Below are 23,377 nucleotides of genomic sequence, written 5' to 3'. Positions count from 1 at the left end.
TACGTTCGATACGGGTTATAAAAGTTCACTTGATGAATTTTGACCTACTTATGAAAAGCCAAAATCAGTTAAGAAATTATGTAACCCTTGAAGTATAAAATATAAGTCAGTTCAGGAGTAAAATCAGTAATAGTACCTGATATTTCACAATTTTGGCAATTTTACCTCAATATTTTCAAGCCAAATGCACTCATTAACCTTTTGACCTAATTACAGGGTCGTCAAGCATACCAGAGGGTGACATCCCCTCCAGTTTTCTTTGTAAATGTATTTGCAATCATCATTACATAAAAGGAAGCCATGCCTAAGAAATGCCATCAGATGTCAGATTTCAGGAAATTTTAGGCCAACTATGCTCTGATATTGTATCATCAACATTGAAGCATTTTCGTTCTCTCCATTCAGTCCTCACTTTTCTACATTATCGACTGTAGCGGACTACGCGCATGTTAAATTCAAATTAACGTCCAGGTATCTTAAGCATATCAACTGCATAGATCATGTAACGAATGCAGCCTAATCCGGTTTGGTTAACAGGAAATGAATTAATTCCTTTGCAAAATATAATATAGGTTTGTTTGAACTCGTTTTTTATGTTTAATGATGTACTGCAATGTCTAGTATTTTTAAATGTGAACTTTTATATGACCACTTATATTAAAAGCTTTGCTTTCCTCATAATTACCCAGACAAAGCGTGAAGAAAGAGTATAAAATGTAGTGACAAAACAAGACGCGAACACGCGTTAACTAGATAGTTAGTTGTACAATCGTGTTCTGTTTAAAAAAAATCGTTATCGATATCATTATAGTATACATAGGCTACAATAAACTTGTTTTACTGCAAATTATGTATTTTTTAGATATCAGAAACCTGAATCATAAGGTATTAAAATTTCAAGCAAAAGCGAGATTGTTTGAACACTTTCTTAAGAACGCCAACATAAATACGGATAAGTTCTACTATTCCAAACTAATCTACACGCTCGTTAGTTGATCTCTTATCAGGGTTTATTGCTGAAAGCGTAAATTAATATTTGTTTGTTTGTACCGGTGGCCAAGTATACTTTTTTATAATTTATGTTACAAAATGGTATATCGCTATCAACGTTATCTCTTGTTCTGTCAATTAGCACGTTTAAAAAGTAAAATAAAGTCAGATTCAAAAGTAGTTTAAGCCATTTCCTTGTTCAACGCCATTACACTATTTGCATGAGTGCATTCGTTTGTTTAACCGGTTTTAATATTCAATAGGCCGCCATACCCGCTTCTACTCGACGAGTGTACATTGTGGATTTATAAAAGGTTTGGATATCATATTTCTTTTATAAGCGTTTATTTTGTTCCTGACTCTTCTTATACAAAATTATTGAACTGTCATTGTGTAAAACGTAATTATTGATTGATCCGTAACTTAACAGTATATGATTAGACCGTGTTAATAAATTAGGCGAGACAGTTTTCTATTTGTGCTCAATATTCAAAAATATACGGGGTAGAATATAGGAGACTAGTTTCGTTCTAGTGCTGGAGTTTATATGTTCAGTGAAATATATTTATAAGCTATGTATGTGCTTATTTAATTCTTAAAGATGAAGAGATCAGTTCTCGTTGGTAGAAGTTACAAAGAGGTAAGATTTTATTTGCCACTGATCTATTCACCTGAAAATTAAAACTCGGCGAATAAAACGTATTGACTATAATGACTTATTGACTTATATGAAGTATAAAGTGTGCATTTAATTGTAATTCTATGGTTATGAAAAATTTGTCGGGGGGGGGGGGTAATTAATTCATTTTTAAAACAGAGAGGGATGGTTGATACTAAGAAGAAATTCTTTTAACAGGAAAATGTGTAGTATGTAACGACTGTAGCTGGTTCTGTGTACAGTTTATTTAGTTTTACCTCGTGTTTAATCGGTACATGTGCTATTTGCCATACCTCAACTATTTTGAAACAAAACGGATTCAAATAAGGATAACTATTGAATACTTATTGAATAAAAAATGACAAACTAAATACTTTTAATCGAAATAAATCTTCATAAACTAGTTTTTAGACTTCGCATCGTTAATTAGCCGCGTGCAAAATAAAAAAAACACACCTAACAGTTCACGTTATATGTATTCCATTTATATTTGAATCACGCGGAAATATTAGGTATCGTGTAAACGGTCTCTTAAGCATTCATTAAATACTTTTATCCGGTGTTTAGCCATATCTGGGCGTGTTTCTCGTATGAATTGAGTTGACTGAAACTAAATCTTGATGTTTCAAGCCAGGTAAACTTACTTTAAATTATTCAGATACTCAAAATTACAAAACACCAAAAATTGACTCTATTAAAATAATTATATTGAATGGTGAATATAAGAAGACTTTAGTATCTATTATTTAACTTACTTCTTAATATAATCGATACGCGAGGTTGTTTTTTATTGTTCACGCCTTGAAATAATTGCGAGTACTTGTATATAAAACTATTTAAAGTTTAGTGGTTAACGTTTCTATATAAATGATGAAACGTGTTATTGCGTTATTCTGTCAGAAATATTGAGTTGTATGTTTTAGTATTTATTACCTGAAACTAATTTCGATTCTAACATGTTTTGAGAAATACACGTGAAATTTAAATATTTGTACTATGCTCATGTTCGGGACTTTTTTCGTTGCTAATAAGGAGGTAAACAACGATGCTTTGCCACTTATAGGTACCTTAAAAGTGTCAACACAATAATTACCCTTTTCGAACTAGAAATAGCTTCCAAAAGATAATTTCCGATAAGAAGCTATTCATTTACGCTTAAATATTAAAATCCCTTAATTGTTCAACAGAATAAAATTATCAGAAAGACACGCTTATAGACACTCGAAAAGTAATGCATGAAACAAGTATGTATGCATAATAAATATGTTCATTTGCTACGGATTTTGATTTAAATTGTTGAATAGAGCCCCAATATGTGTGTTTTCTTATAAATATATTGGTCCCATACGAGGGTAGTCACAATATTCAAATCGGTCCATTAAACACATCAGCCGAAACGATCCGTAATTTGTGTACTTTTACTGACGCTATGTGTTCATTTTAAGATACACTCTTTACCCCACATTCGAAATACTCGCTTACTACTACAATTCGTTATTAATGATACTCGCATTTGTGTATTCAATGAGTTATAAAAACCAGTCACATGATGTGCAATAGACACTACGGCCGTTAATCACTGGCGCCTCCTCTTTATGGCGGATTTTTAAAATAATGCGAATGTTGAACAACATATAAACCTAATCACCCCATAAAATTATCCTTTAAATTTTCCAAAACATCGGGCCTGAGAGCCAACTCGGAAGAAGCATTTGCTAATTTATTAATGCATATCAACAAAGAGGTGGCGCCCGTGGTTAACGGCCTTGTGGCATGCCGGCATATTATTTAAAGGAAAGTTAGCTCTGCCGCAGGAACTAGGAAGTAATCTTGCAGATCCATGGTAGGTTATTTCATAATTAGTGAAATCCAGTTGAAATTCAATACCGTCGACCAATAAACAATTGTTTAACAGTAAAGCAATGTGGGTATAAAGAGCCGCTTTCCGTTATGAAAGTTTTGTGAATGATCTATTGCAGTATTTACGTAATCAATTCCTGATTATTCCTGATAAATCAGTTTGTTTATTATTAATGGAATAAACGAACCATAAATGTTAGAAACACATATTGACCCCCCCCCCCCCGAAGTCTCTGATATGTTAAATAAGGTTTACATTATACAAGTGTTAATTGTAATTGAAAAAAAAACACTAAAGTAATATTGCAATACAATTTGCGAGCGAAAAGTCTTGGTAATTGATTTGATGGCTTTAAATTAGACATGTGCTAGACAAACTGGCATTTTATCATTTTATTACAATTTATAAATGTCTAAAACAAATAAAAAATTATATTAATGTAGGTTAAAGAAATTGCTTTTAATTGTAGTGTTAACGTTCGTTAATTTTTCTAAATATGCTTACTATTTCAATACAGATTACATTGAAATACAGAAGTTCAACATAACATGCATTATAATATACGGACATTGACGTGTTATAATTGTAATGCATAACAAATTACGCGTTTACTATTCATTTACTGAAAAATTGAATAAATTCTAAGCTATAACTCATAATATATGAAAATTAGTCGCGTAACAAAGTAATGAGTAAACTTCACATAACATTAATTAAATTTCCATATGGTATTTTATATAACAAAACGAGATGCACCAACACGCATTAAATTAAAACCCCAATTAGTGACAACCGAAGATATAAAACTGTTATAGCGCAAATTACGCACGAGATCTATGCTGAAGCACGATGCATTCTCGCAGAACGCTTCATTCGCAGATCCCTCCTATGTACGCACGAGTCTTAATCGTAAGGTAACCGCCACGGCATATCTTTATGCCTTAAATCATTGATGTGTTCATTTCAGAAAGAATCAGCGGAACCCGTCATTAAAAAGTTGACGAAGACAACATTCGATGAACCGACGGTAGGTAATACTAGAATACGAACTTTGTATACAAGTGGTGCCGGCGGTGGTGCTAGTTTATTGTACTCAGATGCGTTTGTTTTCTGGCAGATAATATATTATATACACAAACGTGTTTAATTCGCATTTGATGATCCCTCTTGTTCCTTTATTTTCAGACAGGAACCTTCAATTTCGCAGACACCTTTAACTTACGACGGGAAAAGGTAAAGTCGAACTAATGGAGATCAATGACCTTTTATTGAACATGTAATAAATAATTATAAACAGATTTAGTTGTGATTGTTAACAGAACAAATGAAATTGAGTGATAAATACAAAATCATGAATGTTTACCTTCATTATCACTGCATCAAAATATTTAGTTAGGATGATCTTTCTTTATTGACTAATGATTCGAGAGACCTTATCGATCTATCATTAAATTTTGCTTGTGTTTGTTTCCCTTGTAAAAAGTGGAAACCAGAGATTGAATCAACGGTTAAGCCAAAACTAGGCGCTTCGACGAACCCAGGAATAGGCGCTACATCAAAGCTTGAAATTGGAGTTAAGTCAAAAAGAGAAATTGGCGCTACGTCTAAAACAGAAGTTGGAGCCGATGCCTTTTCAGGCACTTACATTGATCTTGACGAAATCAACGTACCAGAGAGAGCACATGGTGGGCTACGAGATTCTTTGGTTCGTACCTCACAGGCTATTAATTTATCATTGACACCAATTATAACTAAGTAATATCAAAAATAGCTTGATAAAACTAGAATTGCAGTAAAAGTAGTGAAATAATACATGAAATAATAGGAGGTCTGCCTTAGAGCCCAGCGTACAGGATCGTATTATCACTTGAAAACTAGTGTGCCATTGCAAGGTATTGTTTTCCTGATAGAGAATTGTTCCTAGATTCACTCATCAGTAGAAGGTTGTGAGTTTAGTTGGTAGCCACCTTTGTGCGCAATTTGCCAATCCGCTTCCACCACCCCCACGTCCACATTTCAACTACCTTCTTAAACAGGTTATCCGAACGTTGTTCTTACTTGTTGTTTTCTACTTCAGGACAGAGGTGTTACACTAAGGGATTCATCTGACCGACTTAAACGCACTGTAATTATATATAGTCGTATTTTACAATTGATTGTTTTTCGAGTTTTCTTGATAAAAAAATACGCTTGAGTAACAAATTTGAGCAACTTGTGTAACGCAAGTGTGAAATATTTTATTAACTTCTTTTATATGAAACGCGCTATGCGAAAATGGGTATTAAAGTGATATTATGGGCACCTAACAGTTTATAGGTGTCTTTCGCATCCGCTCTTTATTTTTGGTGTTTTCACTTCATATACACTTATAGTTGTTAATGCAGCATCAACATACTAAAACAATATCCCAGAAAGACAAATACTGCATTTGAATATCAACTGTACTTTCGTTTGACAACTAATCATGCATGTACGACGTGAACCTAAATTAGTTTTAGTGCAGATTCGTTCATACGACACAAAAACACAATTTTGTTTTACGGGTCATTTCGGCTTAGAGGACTGGGTGAGTCATGTAAAATATCGCATATAAAATATATTTGCAATTAACAACTGGTAGCAAGATGAGTGGCAGATAATTGGTTAGTTAACATTTTAACTAACTCTTTTGACCTGTTAATTCATTTCAGCTCAATTCAACAGGGAAAATGCCCATAATATCACTTTAAGCCACATACATTCGCCGAGTCTGGTCAAGAGCTTGGTTGCCCGCTATAATGTCACGCAAGGTTTTGTGATCCCATTAGCGGACAATATGACTCGTCATCAGAATATACGTATGCATATGCATATCCTGGGCTACACTGTTCGGAAATGTCATTAGGTCCATTTCCGTCCGACGCGGCTTTTAAGATGTTTCCGTGCAAAAGCTTGTACTCGCGATTGTCGAACAATTATTGTTGATATTCGCACGACTGATGTGTGGTTATTCTTAGACGTCAAAAAATAAAACTTATTTAAAACCAAGTTATGTTTAGAATTGTAAGCATAAAGGTGATCCTTTCAAAGCGATAGATTTACATATCCTTACTGCTAATATTCATTTCAACCAGAGGAAGAACTTGGATGCCGCAGAAACTACGAGTGTCTCGAGCAGTTGTATTGAGCTTCAACAGGTTGAAGCGAAAGGACAGCGAACTTCCTTCGTCAGTATTAAGGTACAACTACTTCCGGTTTAGGGGACCTAACCATTACAATACATACATCGGATTGATCTCCCTATGCTCTTTGACTTGGGGGTTACGTATGCAAGGGTCTTTACACTGTCATTTGCAATTTTCAATGATATCAACTTGTATCTTATTTTTCGAATTAAAAGTCTAGGAAAAAATTATTGAATGACTTACAAACTCTCACATTGTGTTTCATAATATTTGTCTTAAAATAGACACACCCGTTTTGACACGCACAGAGGCTGCCGTTTTTCTCATAAATACACGAGGAAAAAAGTAATTTAACGTTGATGCATTTTCTTTACAAAATATGACAGTAGAGGTCCATATATAAAAACTTGCACGCCCCGAGATAAAAAACATGTTTGAAAAGTTACCAGCTTTATTTTCATTTACAAGAGCACTGGAATTATTTCTTACATTTAACTAAACGCTGGATTCATCTTTCAGAACTTATTTTTGAAAAAGTGAAAGAATGTAAAAAATAGGACCTTCAGTGCATATCATACGAGTTCATTTTAGAGACGCTTTTAAGTTTACGTCATTTATTATTTATGACGGCATACTATATTTAGAACGAAGGGAAGAGCTCCCTTGTTGTGCCGGAAATCGTCATCACGGCAGCGACTCTGAGCAAATCTGTCGATTCGACATATGTAAGAATCGCACGTGAAATTAAAGCGCGTGTTAATTGTTGTGTATGCACGTGTTTCCATTGATATGAACATACGTTTATAGACCATTTATAAGTTTTGTTTCAGTATTTTCTGGGTTGTCATAATCATCATCATCATCATCATCATCATCATCATCATCATCATCATCATCATCATCATCATCATCATCATCATCATCATCATCATCATCATCATCATCATTATCATCATCGTTATCATCGTTATCATCGTCATAATCATCATCATCGTCATCATTACCACAATCACCATAATTATATTTATCATCACTATCTTCTTCTTCTTCTTCATCATCATCGCCATCGTCATCATTGTCATCTTCGTCTTGGTTGCATCGACATCACCATAATTATATATTCATTATCATCATAATCAACATAATAATCGGGATCAACATTAACATCAATACGGAGCTTCAACACTATCGTCTTAAGAATTAGTTGTTATATAAAACATTTTCTTTCTGTTATTCCAGGACTATCCGGCATCTCTCGCAGGATCTTCCGTTGACACCACCTTCCAACCGGGAGTAACAATGGCTTCGGCGTTCGAGTTGCGACAAACCGGAGTTGTGAGTGAAATACATCTTAAATGTTAAACTATCAAATATGACCCGTAAAAGCTTGCTTACTGAATTTTGCATGCACAGATAGTTTACCATCAAGCTGATTAGGCTGACTGAATTAAGAGAATTCTATTACGTTTTTTATACCGATAGAGTTTCTGCTCATTTTTGTCAAGTATCGTACTTACTTTTTCGTTTTAGTTTTTTTTATTAAAAAAGTTTTCAATTATAATAAATTATTACTTTAAAATCGATCGTATGGCGACATACTTTTTTAAACTAATTTACACAATTGCTGACACCCTAAGATAAGTGGCAATACATAAGTGTTTGTAAATGTTTTATCTTGAACTTATTTGGTTAAACAGCGTTGAACAAAATGTGTTTCGCGATAGTTGTGAAGTATCGCATGATATTAAATAAGTTATATTTAAAACGTATAAAAGTTTTTTGACTGAGTAACTTTGCAAATCTATCTCTGGTCAGTAAAACATGATATTATTTAAATTATGGCCTTTTAGGTGAATTTTTTACAGCAGAGCTATCATACACTTATTTTCACTACCATTTCTCTTCGTGGAATTTGCTTAAAAATTACATATTTGGCCTCAACGGACAACCGTTGCATACAAATAAATCATGAAATTTGTACCATTTACCGTCCGATGTTATCACAGCCAACGAGGGGACATGAGAGACCAGAAATGACGTCAACAGCCGCCATCGGAAGGAGATCCCCAATCGCTGTGATCCCTGACCGGACGCTGCAGCTTACACCAAACTCGGTAGAGTGCAGGAAAAAATATTTGTGTTCGACCCTTCACCCTCCCCATCTACATCCCGTGAATATGTACTTTCATGTAATGCTGATCGAAGCCATCATGTTCTTAAAGGGATCTTTTCACGCTTTGGTAAATTGACAAAATTGAAAAAAGTTGTTTCAGATTCGTAAGTTTTCGTTTTAGTTATGATATTTGTGAGGAAACAGTAATACTGAACATTAACCATGCTCTAATATAGCCATTATATGCATCTTTTGACGATTTTAAAACCTAAAAATTATAAAGCGTAGCAACGCGAAACGATTGAATAATTTGGAGAATTCTGTTTTTGTCGTTAAATTTTGTGAAACTACGAAGATTGCTTATATAAGGTATAAAATACGCCAAGAATGTGTTCTCGGCGGAATAGCTCAGTAGGCTAAAGCGTTTTTACTTCAGGACTCTGGCAGGACTCCAGGGGTCACTGGTTCGAAACCTGCTCCGGGCAATATTCTTTTCCTTTTTTTATTTTTTTTCTTGATTTTTTTCTGGAGCTTTTACGATCCAATGTTTACATTTATCAATATAAAGCATTTAATGAATAAGTTAAAAAAATGCCAAAATCTGTGAAAAGGCCCCTTTAAATGATTCTTGGCCTTTACAAATTATTTTATTATTAAAAACTATATACATTTTATAAATTTAATTACCTGCGTAAGTGTAGCATTACAAGAAGTATACAATCCTCATTTATTTATATAAAAAATGCGTTTTCATACGATTGGTTACATTCGTAAATGCGTAAATCTCTTTTGTGGACGGAAGCGTTTTTTAGTGCTGATGCCCTTTGTCTGATAGCACATGTGTTTATAGAGAAAGCCATGATTGTATCATTGTATAATTGAATTCTGACGAAGAGTTGAAAGAAAAGTTTACACGTCGAGGCTTGCTAAGCCGCGTTAAACTTTCTAAGACGTATTTTAAACATTAATACAATATTTATTTTCATTTAAAACCAATATAAAAAGTAATGGTGATTGGGGTGCTTATTGTTTAACACACAACCCAAGGCAAAATATACACACGTGTATCAGAAAACTGTGAGGATTTGTCTGTGTTTGTTATATATTATCCTTACTTGATACGAAACTTAGTATTGGTAATTTAAACGTTGCAAGGAAAAACTGCGGTCAACTTTACGTAAAGTTTGTATTTTTATATATACGTTATGCAGGTGGCGTCAAAATCAGCTCGTTTGGTCGGTGGGAGAAATATAGATCCCAACAATTTTGGCAATCAACTGGTACGACATATTTTAATTGCGCTGTATTCAATCTCATTTCTTATACATCACTCTGTTGATAAAATTTGTTGTACGAACTTTAATGTCGTTTTTATTTTCAATAATAATGTATCCATATTACGTTCGTTCAATCTTGTGTACGCAAATCCTAAGATAATATTATGTGTTGTAACTAACTCGAAAATGGAAATTTATTATTTTAAATTACAATTTGAAATCGAAATTTGCACGTTACCCTAATAAGATTCACTTTTCTAAATTATGAATATATATATTTGCGAATTGTCAGATATTTTTGGTCTTTGTATCTGTTCTATTAATGATTATAATTCCTCTACTTTTAGGAGTCTTAAAAATAATAAAACTAAATTTATTATTCATTATTTTATTTTCATAAAAAATATAATAAATATTTTAAGAATTACTGCTTCAGAATCAAACAATGCGGCAAGAAATGATACGAAGTGCAGAAGAGGTAAATAACAAAAGTCATTAAAAGCAACCTTATGATTTCATCCTTTTTAAACTAATATTGATAGAGCATTCTGGCTCTCAATTCATATGAATAATTAATAAATGAATACAAAAATGGTCAAGAATGTCAATAATGTTCTCTATAATTTATTTAGACGTCTTACTAAGCCAGTGTTATTTTTTCTGTAAAACCTAATTATTAGGCCACTCCTCAACATGGTGACGTGGTATTGCAATCAACATGGACCGATAACCGAAGAACAGAATCTACAAACCCAGAGAAACAGGTACGCCTCAAATTGGTCTTATACAGGTTATGCTATCTATACGTGTGACATTCATGAAAGTTTTCAAACTTTGAATAGGTTGTAATTAGAAATCTTAGAATTAGCCTTCATACATTAACCGATGGAAATTAGAGGAAATAATTAAAGGGAACGATATTGGATATGTCGGATATGTAAAGCTGCAGTCAACTACTAATGCTTGAAAAAACATAAATAAAGAACAAAAGTACCTCATTGAGTATACAAATATTTAAATTGATAATACAATAACCAATAGGCAATATGTCAGCTTTGTTTTTCTAAAGTCTAGTACATGTTGAATGTCTGTAGGATATAGATGACCGTTTAAAAAAAAATTGTTGTAACAGGCAGACGAATCATCTGCCATATTGGTCGTCATTATTTGCATGCAACAATCATTGATTGATAAAATGGCTCAGCGTTGTAACCGATGCATTATTTTTTTGTTGTAAAGTCTAGAAAATTTGGGTTATTATTGGATAATTATAACCATTATGGACGTTAACTCGTGCGCGGTGTGTTGAAGGTAAATGTATGGAGTTATACAACTACTATAATCCATTTCAGAGATGTATGCCGTTAAAATGTCTCACGTTTTGGGTGGTCTGTATGATGCTTGTTGCTGGCATAGCGGCCGTTTCAATAGTATTTAAAAGAGGCTCTTCAGGTAAGTCTCTTAGTGTTTTCAGACCACGTACACAAGTTCGAATTCTAAAACTAAATTTGAAAGCCAATGCTGTCTTCTGAAGGCACCGGTCTTTATGTTCTGTGCATTTACTAAGTTGTTTTGTGTAAACTACATTTTATCCTGCAGAAACATCATTTTGCTCTGTACTTTTTCATTATGCTATGAGCATTTGCAATATCATTTTGTACTAACGACATTTTGCTAGGTGCATACATCATTTCGTTCTGTGCATTCGTCATTATGTTGTGTGCATTAACCAATCCGTTTTGTACTAACGACATTTTGTTAGGTGCATCCATCATTTCGTTCTGTGCATTTGTAATTAAGTTGTGTGCATTTACTACATGTAACTCGTTCTGTATTAACGACATTTCATTTAGTGCATATATCATTGCGTTCTGTGCATTTGTCATTATGTTGTGTGCATTTGTCATTATGTTGTGTGCATTTGTCATTGTGTTTTGTGCATTTGTCATTACGGTGTGAGCATCTGTCAGTATGTTGTGTGCATTTGTCATTATATTGTGTGCATTGTGATTATATTGTGTGCATTTGTCATTATGTTGCGTGCATTTGTCATTATGTTGTGTGCATTTGTCATTATGTTATGTGCATTTTTCATTATGTTGTGTGCATTTTTCATTATGTTTTGTGCATTTTTCATTATGTTGTGTGCATTTGTCGTTATGTTGTGTGCATTTGTCATTATGTTATTTGCATTTGTCATTATGTTATGTGCATTTAGTAACTTGTTCTGTACTAACGACAGTTCGTTCTGTGATTTTGTCATTGTGTTACGTGCATTGACTAATTCGTTCTGTATAAACGATATTATGTTATGTGCTTAATTTTTTCCGTTTGTGCATTTTCATTATGTTATGTGCATTTACTAATTCGTTCTGTACTAACGAAATTATGTTTTGTGTATACATCATCTCATTCTGTGCCAACGTCGTTATTATATTCGGATACATTACACTGGGCAATACAAGAGATAACACCGGTGATAAACAAATGGCGGAAAAAGTAACCACGTTGGAAGGCGCTCTCGCAGCTGTTGGGCTTAGCGCCATTTTACCGAGATTTATAAGCGAAAAGATTGATTTCAAGATAATTAAAGAAATGTCTGATCTTGAATTTAGTAGAATCGGAGTGGAGACCATTGGGGATCCAACAGATTGGTAAATTGATAAAATAAAAAAAGTTGTTTCATATTTGCAAACCAAGAAAGAACTTGACACGAATAAAAATCGACTGTTTTTTTCGGTCCTTTCTTAATGAAATGTAACCTTTGTCAGTGCAATGTTATAATATATTTTTTAGAGAGTACAGCCCTACATGAAATGATTATTTAGTATACTCAACGTGGTTACATTTTCCGCCATTTTTTTCGCACCGGTGTTATCTCTTTTATTGCCCAGTGTAATGTATCCGAACATGATAACGATGTTGGCACATAACGAAATGATGTATGCACAAAACATAATGTTGTTTGTACAGAACGAATTAGTAAATGCACATAACAAAATGACAAATTCACAGAACGAACTGTTGTTAGTACAGAACAAGTTCCCTAATGCACATAACATAATGACAAATGCACACAACATAATGACAAATGCACACAACATAATTAAAAATGCACACAACATAATGACAAATGCAAACAACATAGTGACAAACGCAAACAACATAATGACAAATGCACACAACATAATGACAAATGCACACAACATAATGACAAATGCACACAGCATAATGACAAATGCACACAACATAATGACAAATGCACACAGCATAATGACAAATGCACACAACGTTATGATGTATGCACTAAATGAAATGTCGTTAATACAGAACGAGTTAGTTAATGCACACAAAATAATGACAAATGCACAGAACGAAATGATGTATGCACCTAACAAAATGCAGTTAGTACAAAACGGGTTGGTAAATGCACACAATATAATGACGAATGCACAGAACGAAATGATGTATGCACCTAACAAAATGTCGCTAGTACAAAAACGATAATGCAAATGCACATAGCAAAATGAAAAATGTACAGAACAAAATGATGCTTCTACTGGACAAAATGAAGTTTACACAAAACAACTAAGTAAATGCACAGAACATAAAGACCAGTGCCATTAGAAGGCAGCATTGGCGTTCCATTAAATTTGGCAACGAACTACTGTAAATACGCAAAATTAAACATGTGATTGTATTTATTTATAGAATAGCTTAATTATACCCACTTTTTACATCGCATTGGTGTTTTGCAGTTCATTCTGTGAAAAAGATTTACTGAGTAATGTTTTTTTTTCGTTTACGATGGCTTGTTTGAAGCGAAATTTACCATTATACTAGTATAAATCCAAACTCAAGAAGATATAACATGTATCTTTTGATAATTTATATAAAAATTGCTCAATTATAAAACGGATTTTGTTTTTTGTATTTGTATTTATTTTTAACATGTTTATTGTATTGTTTTAATACCACTGTTAGAATGTCACCGGTGATCGAAACTGATATGTGAATGTTTCAGGCGGGTTAGGCTCAGTTGTTCCTGACCCTGTCGGGTACGGTACGTGCTTTTTCAACACATCTTTTAAAAATATTTTCAGGTGTGATTTAATGTGTATTGTTTTATTACTGGGTCACGCTTGACACCGGGTTTTTTTGTTAACTTTGGCAGATTTACCAAAAAAGAAAGATATTAATTTTATATTTATCAACTTTTTTTTTTTCGTCAAATGGAATTAACAAAAACTAAATTTTTTAATTATACCTGTACAGAATATCTTCAATGATGTTAATAAATTGTGCAGACATAACTTTAAAAAGACAGATGCTCACGGGAAGCATGCCGGTTCTCACTAATTTTAATTATTTTTAGAAGTCTAAACTTGTATCGTAAAATGGGGGAGAGAGCCAATTATTTAAATTTGTATACATTCCATGCACAGTTATTTTAATTTCCATTAATAAATTTTTAGATTTCGATCAAAATCATTAGATTTCCTCAAGATCTGGGCATTGCGTTTTGTCGTTAGCTCTTGTACGGTGTATCACAGATTAGTTCACTGAGTATTGGTAACTATAATGATGCGATTCCTCATAGCAACAACTTGGCCTTCGGTGAATTTGAGTTCTACTTTAATGCACAGAATACAGATGGAGATGTTTTATTGCAAGAGCACTAGACTCGAATAAATTAGAGTCGCGTTCTGAGAAAACTGGGCATAATGCATGTGCGTAACATGTCGTCCCAGATTATCCTGTGCAATCCGCACAGGCTAATCAGGGACGAGACTTTTCGTTTTTATGACACTTTTCGTTTAAATGAAGTCTCTTCATAGCAAACATTAAATTTAGGCGGAAAGTGTCGTCCCTGATTAACCTGTGCGGACTGCATAGGCTAATCTGGGATGACACTTTACGCACATGCATTATGCCCAGTTTTCTCAGAAATTGACTCATTATTTCTTACTGATTGTTTTGCCAGTTGTGTAATTGCTATCTTTCATAAGTGTTGTAGGTATTGTTTTGAATGGTCTGAACACAACTTTAAAATCTAGCATGATTGGTGGGGGGAAACCGAAACGTAAGGAACAGTGAACGCTTTTATCTGAAAAATGTTAAAACAAACAATGAATCAAAAGGCATGATGGTATTCAGTCCAATCTCAAAGCAGACACGAGCAGGAACATTGAACAAAGTATAAAATCATCAACTAACACCAAAACTAACATTTGCAATAATATGTGTACACACATTTTGTTCTTGAGCCCCATTCACCATGGAGCTGTATTTACGTAAATTCACCATTTTTCTGTGCGGAGTATTATGAGTTTTGGTAAGTTTAATCAAATAAATGCGTTTACTTCATGAATTTAAGGAGCACTGTGAGTTTTCAAGAAAAAAACACTGCCTTTTCAGAAAAAAATAAACATCATATGGTACAAAAACTCGAGCATCTCAAATCGCAACAATTTGCACTGAAAGAACCCATAAATACGTTTTAATTGTTGTTATATTTCTGGTATAAAGCCTGTAACAATATTCCAGTATTTTGACTGATTGTTATTATTTATAGTTATCTTTTTACTCCTGAACGCCCTTTATAAATCAAAGCACCGACAGCGAAAGCCACTCGTACAAATACTCTTACTCCAAAAGGATTCGAATCAATGCTTCTACAACAAGAACGTTTCCTGTTTCAGACGAATGTCCACCAAGTTCTATCCGCCTGGGGAAGACCCTGAATTTCACTTGCACAATTGATACGAGTCATGCACTACGGAAGGATATCAAGGACGTCACCATGATAGAGCTAACAGATCCAAAGGTAACGTCTTAGAAGCCCTTGACAATCCCCGTATTCACCGGACCTGTCCACGATTTCGTATCGACTTAATGCTGCGTGTACATTAGTACGATTTGCGACACAATTGAGGTTGTGGTGTTAATCGTGAACTCCTCGTGGTGATCTTATTAGATCGTATTGTGTTTTATCCGATCTGGAGGTAAATCTTAATGTTAATCGTAGAATATTTTTAGCGCTTCAATACGATAAACACAATCAACTGCGATAACTTATTCATAGAGGTAATTGTAAAATATCGTAGTTATGGTGACAAAGTACGACAAAACTTACCAAATCGAACGTTCAAAGCGTTTCATCGCAGTCGATCTTCTGCAAGAAAACAATTAATCATGTGCTGTTAAGACCTAATCTTTAGAATAAATGAAGTCGATAGTCAATCGGGCTGTATTTTTGTCATATGGGTTTCGTTTGCCTCACATCTTGAATACAATCGATTCAATCGTGAAAGATATCGTGGGTATCGTTTATAGTATCACCCTGTACATGAAGGTATTAATTCGGTGAAACCTATCGTGACGATGGTTTTAAATCAGGACCCAATCATAGACTAATACGTTACACTCCCATCTGCAATCGTATCTGAACTGGATAGCAGACTGCGTTAGATTGTGATACCTGTTATCGTCTAATCATTGACAGATTGCAACCTAACGAAAGCATCGTGTCATAACGTCCGTACACGCACAACATCGTGTCTAAGCTTGACATCTCACAGTAATATAACACCAAAGGTCACGTGGAATCAATCATGGCCCAATTGCAGATCGATCGCACGACAGTGGCAAAGTAGCAATTATTTAAAGAACATATTCAATAATTCTTAGGAATAAAAGACTGACATGTTCTTACATATCTTAATGCTTTCTTTGCAATATCTTATTGAGACTAAAGTTCGTGACTTTGTATCAATTATCATAAATTAAGAATTCTGACGATAAGTTGTAAGCCAGTTTTTAGAAAATCGACAGCTTATCCTCAGTTTTGATATATCGAACTAATAAGAGTGTGTATTCATCAATTAAATCATTGGACATAGACAGAAAATCAATGCATATCCATGGTGTGTAATACACATCTGACCTAAGTCTTAACTTAACATATATCGCTGTTTATCATGGGAACACATTTATCAGTCTTTCATGTTACTGTTCTCTACCACAAATTAAGGATTATGTTGTTGGTAACAAAATCAATAGACGAAACCCCGAGCTTCTATCACAAGCAGAAGGGAATATATATGCCCTTATCTGAAGAGAGCTGATAAATGTTAATTGTTCAAAACAATACAGTTAAACAATATTATATATTGAATCGTATCTACTAAAGAAGGTGATGTTAGTTAAATTAAATATCAATTTAGGCTCTCCTTAGACTCAAAACAACCATTGTTAACACTGACACACAATATAACATCTCTGAGAATCGTCTATGATTCGATTTAGAGATTTTCTTCTCTCTCATTAATATTTAACTCTTAAATTGACACAACTGAAACGTTAACAATATTTTCTAAATTGTTATCCTCAAAACTATGATACGATTATACACTAAATTGACATTTAATCATAAATAATAAATACATATTGTTGCCTTATTCTTTTGTCGAACAATTTTCCCGTATACACGCTTACCGCAAACAATCCAATTCAACTGAATATTCGCTACCATAAGTACTTGTATACTGACTTTGTAAAGACTCAAGTTCTTTTATGATCGACATTGATAGAATTTGTATTTTAAGGGCGAAAAGGTGAAAGTGGAGTTCACCTTCAGTTATAATGGATACATTCGTACGTTGTACGTGGTGTCCGGACCTAACATGACGTGCAGTAGCCAGGGCAATTACACACTGTACTTCAAAAATAATGGCACACTCGTCCATCAGGATAATGTTATCATCCGTATTAAAGGTAAGTTCGTAATTTCGTTAACATCTACTGATACTTATTCACCATTCAGTAAACCATTCCAGTTTTGGGACATTCATAATGTTATTAAATATTAACATCTCAGTATGTTACCAAAACGAAACAATTTATTTTTTATCAAAAAGGAACGGCATACAATATTTCAAAAAGGTAAACCGTGTGTTATAATCAAAACGGAACATCTAAATGTAATACCAAAATAAACACCGGAGTATTTTACAAAAACGGAACACCGTAGTATGTTACCGAAAGGGAACACAATAGTTTATTACCAAAACGGACAAGCGGAGTATTAGTTTATTTTAAATTTGTGTCTATATTTGGCTCAAGAAAGCATCATAAGTACCCGAACTGTTCAGACGATGGTTAATCCGGTGACATACTTTAACTGCACCGGCGAGAGAACCAAGTTCGATTTTACATGTGCCCTCGAAGGAGACTGTGGCAATTACCAAGTAGACGTATTTGCCTCTGTCTACGGCGGGGAAAAAAGTTTCAATCGTAAGTGCAATAAGACAATAAATGTAACATTTACATATGATATAGTGTGTGCTATGCTTGAGGTTCGGTGCGTGTAAAATGTTAAACCAACTTATACTTACCACTGACCATTCGATGGCGGAGACGAAATTTTCAGTCACATGTGCTTTGTTTGATTCGTAACGTGTTATGTTTCTGCTGTTGTTTGTTGTGATACACTATCATGTTGTTTTATTGCCACTTAAATCAAATAAAAGTGAGTGTGTTCTTCAAAAGACACTGCGTATTAAAAATAATTTCTACGTTGAGAGAACGAAATTCCTGTCTCCAAAGCGCTAGGATCAAGGTCAGACTTAGAGGTCTCAATGTCTAATATAGTCAATACATGTATATTGCTTAACCGGACTTTAAATTAATCATTCTTTACCCAGACTTGGACACGTTATAACGATGATCACATGGTGTTCGTGCGAAAGATTCATGCCCCAAACTTAACGCTAAAAGTCCAATTCATCCGGATTGAATCTGCATCTTATTGAGGGCAATTTTAACGTCTCTCCAATAAAAATAATAATAATCACAATGTGGCGTTGATGCGTCGCGCGCAACACCATCGTCCCTAGCTCAAATTACAGATAAAACTAAACTCCTTGACGGAACACTTTCAGAATGTTGCATTAAACTGTGTTTGTAGTTAAAATAATATATTTTTCGTTGAAAAAAGATAACTAAGCGTACCAAATAAAAAAGAGTATTTCAAATTATTTGCAAATGCATCTTCGTTTCAAGAATTGTTCACTTGCCATGATTCCCAGTCTGAAGAACAGTATGCATTTAGATGCCTTTGTCTGAAATATATATGTTCCGTGTCAAGTCCTGGTTTGAACTTACGGGCGTAGCATTAAATAGCCCTTACCATCGGTAAATGTTTTAAGCGTCTCAGATTGACACACAGTACTTGACAGACAATAACATGTTTAAAGGAATTCAACAATTCTTGACAATGCGCTCGACATAACATGTTTTGGCAATATAATGCAGTCATTGTTTTCCTTTTTTACCAGACAAAATGACGTGCTCAAACACACATAATGCAATCAATGGCACAAGGACAGTGTGTAACACAACCTTTACTGAAGCGGAGGTTACAACCCACGCTACATTAGGGTGTAGGTTTAGAGACACCACCACTCAATACACGCACACTGGGTACCTGCAACTGCCGACATGCGAGCGATATGAGAGTAAGAGCACTGTCACTTTCAACGAGCCATTAAAACACCATATTCTCACTGCGTTCACAAACAAGATTGTGTGTTAAGTTATAAATCATGTTATGCTAATTTCGTCAGATGTATCATTTATATGTAAGTATGTATATTATACACATGCGAGTATGTATTGATTAGAACATACGACCGCTTTAACAATTCCATGGGTATATCATATAACAAGCATAAAGAAATTTAGTAACACCTCGTTCTTTTAATAGGATTGTATTAAAACTGTAAAATGTTGACTGCAAGATTTCAAAAGAATAACGTTTAAGATAAAACGTAAAAAGTCAGGAACAAGACAATCCCGTCTAACATCTTGTACTTAAATATCATGTTCAAGCATTATAATACGGAGTGAACACAATTCATTGCAGATTGTTCCCAGCTTACATCCAGGTGGTATGTCAACTGCACAAAAGACTCGGACCATCTCGGTCTCATTCACAATGGCGATTGCAGCAATGACCATATCCGTCGATGCTTCCCATCCGGCCGACCGCTATTCAGATACGAGAAGGTCCCATTCTATGACGACAAGTATGACTGTGGCCCCATGGCGTCGACAGTGCCCGTGTGTCGTCTGGGATGGTGCGTTACGATACGTCTAATTTATATTGACGTATTCTTTTACAAAGAATCGTTTTCACATACGATATTAATGTTCAAAAGAGAATATGAACATGTTTTTGTTCAAACAAGAAAATATAATTATTTGTATGCTCTGTTAAGTTCGCGATCTCATCTATTTTTATATGCACTGAATATATACTCTTCTGTGATCTACAGGCTCAAGTTTCAAAGGCCATTTATATTCATCAAAATAAAGCATATTCTAATGTGTGTCGAAACGTTCAGCCAAGATTGGAGTAAAGTCTTGAACACATATCCTTTTAATAAAATGTTCCATTAAAGCGAGAATGGTGTGTTTGATAAGCCAGTGAGGACTGCACAAGCTAAGCCAAGCACGGGCATTAAGCCATGTTTCAAAAGAGCGCACCCAAAACGATAATGTATACTCCATATGTTTGTGCGAAATAAGATTTCCGAACAAACTGATCTGTTAAAGCTAGTTATATTAATATTTGAACGTGTGCACCGCATATGTAATAACGCAATCCTTATGCATTTGAGAAAGATCAAATCTGAACTCAGGTTCAGACTTATAAATTGGACCAAAAATTAACGCGAGCGTGCATTGAGACCCATTTATCGGGGAAAATGACAATTGGACATTTAATACATATCCAGATAACGCGAGAAAACAAATCGAACTAACATTTATTAACTTTTAAAAGTTAACCAGGTGTGTGGGAAAAATACGTTGTGTTATCCATTTAGTATTTGTGCATTGCAGGTGCAAAGAATATACTCGGATTGTGAAAGATGATAGTCCAGGGGAACTGCTGTGTAGTTCCACATTCGATGAAAAGAAAGCAGACATAAACACACTGACGACTGCACCGTCAACAACGTCACCGACGTCAACGTCACCGGCGTCAACATCTTAACCGGAAACTACTGCCACCCTTTCAACAGCGACGTCAACATCTAAACCGAAAACTACTGCCACCCTTTAAACAGCGACGTCAACATTTAAACCGGAAACTACTGCCACCCTTCCAACAGCGACGTCAACATCGTAAACGAAAACTACTGCCTCCCTATCGACGACTATGCCAACCACTTTACCGGAAACTACGGCACAACCGTCAACGACGCAAAATCCTTTATCGGCAATTTCGAAATATCTCCTTAAATCACGAAGAACTTTACCAACAGCAACAACATTAAACACAATATCTGCAAATTGTGTGGCCACAGACAAATATTTAATCGGAAACGCGTGTACTCCCAAAACACGTTCAAACCCATCATTAAACATGATCGTTTCTCTAGAAACGACATCAAAACCAAAACTATAAACAAATGTACCTACAGGAACGACGAATCATCCTTAACGTTCAAAACTACTGTTCATTAATCAACGGCGTCAAACTCATAATCGAAAATTACTGTACCCAGACACCGCCTTAAAAGCGTTAAACGTAGAATATTGAAGCTCAATCAACGACGGTAAACCTTGATAGGAAACTCACTGACCCATGGCAGCAACTTTCATTCTTAAATCTGAAATTCCGAAAATAATGGAAGCCCATCAATGGTATTTACTTTAATGCATATTATGACATCATATGCGATATCAATGACATATAAATCTAAACCGGACGCCACTGCAACACTGATAACTTTATGGTTATTTCGGATAATAAGTGACTTATTGTTTAATTAGAAAATCTAAAACAGTAAATATTCGTGGTAATTGTTTTGAAGCCAATACGTGTTCTTCCATCATGTTCGTGGCGGAAAGTTTCATGTAATGTTATGTTTTTGTTTATCATATAAATATATTGATGTTTATATCGCGCTATTAAGCTTTCTATGACGAATAACTGACTTAATTTATGCAATTATTAGTAGAGAATGTTAATTTCAGAGAGGGATGTGTTTTATTGTCTCTGTGATCCGTGTGTATGCCTACTAGTTTTCGAAATCTACTTTTTTCATGTACTTGATATAACTGTTCCGAATAAAATTGTGTTTGATCACTGCCTTGTTAACACCACGTCTTTTCATAAAAATACACTTCATTCTTTAAAACATTAGTAATACTTGATAAGAGGTGAACACGTTTGCAACGTCAAAAAAATATGGTTAGAAATATAACTGTTTGGTCGGCTGGCTCACGGATATATACGCTGGCTAACCAACGTGGTCTGTGTTCTCCAGCTACCAACTCTACTAATCGTGTATTTTAACAATGTCACATGGTCTGTGTACTTCAGCTATCCGCATTTCTACTAGTGTATTTTAACAATGCCTCATGGTCTGTGTACTTTAGCTACCCGCATTTCTACTAGTGTATTTAAACAATGTCACATGGTCTGGGTACTTCAGCTATCGGCATTACTACTCATGTATTTAAGCAACGTCACATGGTTTGTGTTCTCCAGCTTTCGGCATTACTACTCATGTATTTGAACAATGATATATGGTCTGTGTACACCAGCTACCCACACTACTACTAGTGTATTTAAACAATGTCACATGGTCTGTGCACTGCAGCTATTCACACTACTACTAGTGAATTTAAACGATGTCACATGGTCTGTGCACTCCAGTTACCCGTATTACTACTTATGCATTTAAAGAATGTCACATGGTTTGTGTACTTCAGTTATCGGCATTACTACTCATGTATTTAAAGAATGTCACATGGTCTGTGTACTCCAGCTACCCACACTACTAATCTTGGTGGAGCTACTTCAGCTTCTACAATGAGGACTTCTACACTTACTTCAAGCACCACCTCTGGTTCACCATCACAGAGATGATCACCACTTGTCTCGTTCTCAACCTCTCTGACATCCGTAACGAGATTATCTCTTGGAAGACCCTTGCCATAACCAGTATTAACGTCATGCACATCCTTGTTGGGGGCATGGACCAGTTCATTGCTGATGTCATTTACGGACAGGGCAGAAACTTCTACAAGGCCAGAAATATTGGTGAGTTTAAGGACAGACCCATGTGTTCAAAATCTTCACCGTGGGATAACTTTAACCATGGTTAAATTTTGGAGACTAACTCTCATTTTGTACGTAATAAAACTTTTCTGTAATAACTTAATTCTTAATTACTAGCGAATACTTTGTGCGAATATATGAGAGGTTACATTCACAGAGAATTATAAAATCTAGATGTG

The 23,377-nt window shown here is 34.7% G+C and overlaps 2 protein-coding genes across 3 annotated transcripts in view; one reads left to right on the top strand and one right to left on the bottom strand.

The window, feature by feature from the left end:
• The window catches only part of LOC127836235 (uncharacterized), a 478,549-nt gene that overhangs the window by 23,129 nt on the left and 432,043 nt on the right, over window positions 1–23,377 (bottom strand). The window lies entirely within an intron of this gene.
• On the top strand, window positions 1,492–22,220 carry LOC127836238 (uncharacterized). Its single transcript, XM_052362721.1, has 19 exons — window positions 1,492–1,630; window positions 4,477–4,536; window positions 4,695–4,742; window positions 4,990–5,214; window positions 5,587–5,634; window positions 6,623–6,727; window positions 7,913–8,008; window positions 8,680–8,787; window positions 9,998–10,066; window positions 10,500–10,541; window positions 10,744–10,827; window positions 11,416–11,515; window positions 14,088–14,126; window positions 15,766–15,890; window positions 17,671–17,839; window positions 18,188–18,358; window positions 19,402–19,581; window positions 19,989–20,202; window positions 20,969–22,220. Exons 1-19 carry the CDS (start codon window positions 1,592–1,594, stop codon window positions 21,120–21,122), a joined length of 2,076 nt encoding a protein of 691 aa, XP_052218681.1. The 5' UTR covers window positions 1,492–1,591; the 3' UTR covers window positions 21,123–22,220.

This window comes from Dreissena polymorpha, chromosome 6 (assembly GCF_020536995.1).
Source record: "Dreissena polymorpha isolate Duluth1 chromosome 6, UMN_Dpol_1.0, whole genome shotgun sequence".
Classification (NCBI taxonomy): Eukaryota; Metazoa; Mollusca; class Bivalvia; order Myida; family Dreissenidae; genus Dreissena; species Dreissena polymorpha.
The sequence above is the reverse complement of the archived record's forward strand: the minus strand, read 5'-3'. Positions and strand labels throughout refer to the sequence as shown.

Excerpts from the sequence above, each read along its gene's own strand:
- LOC127836238 (XM_052362721.1), top strand. The coding sequence starts at position 1,592 with ATGAAGAGATCAGTTCTCGTTGGTAGAAGTTACAAAGAG. Across the intron at positions 5,635-6,622 it reads CTGACCGACTTAAACGCACT|AGGAAGAACTTGGATGCCGC; the intron begins GTAATTATATAT and ends CATTTCAACCAG. Across the intron at positions 8,788-9,997 it reads TGCAGCTTACACCAAACTCG|GTGGCGTCAAAATCAGCTCG; the intron begins GTAGAGTGCAGG and ends TACGTTATGCAG.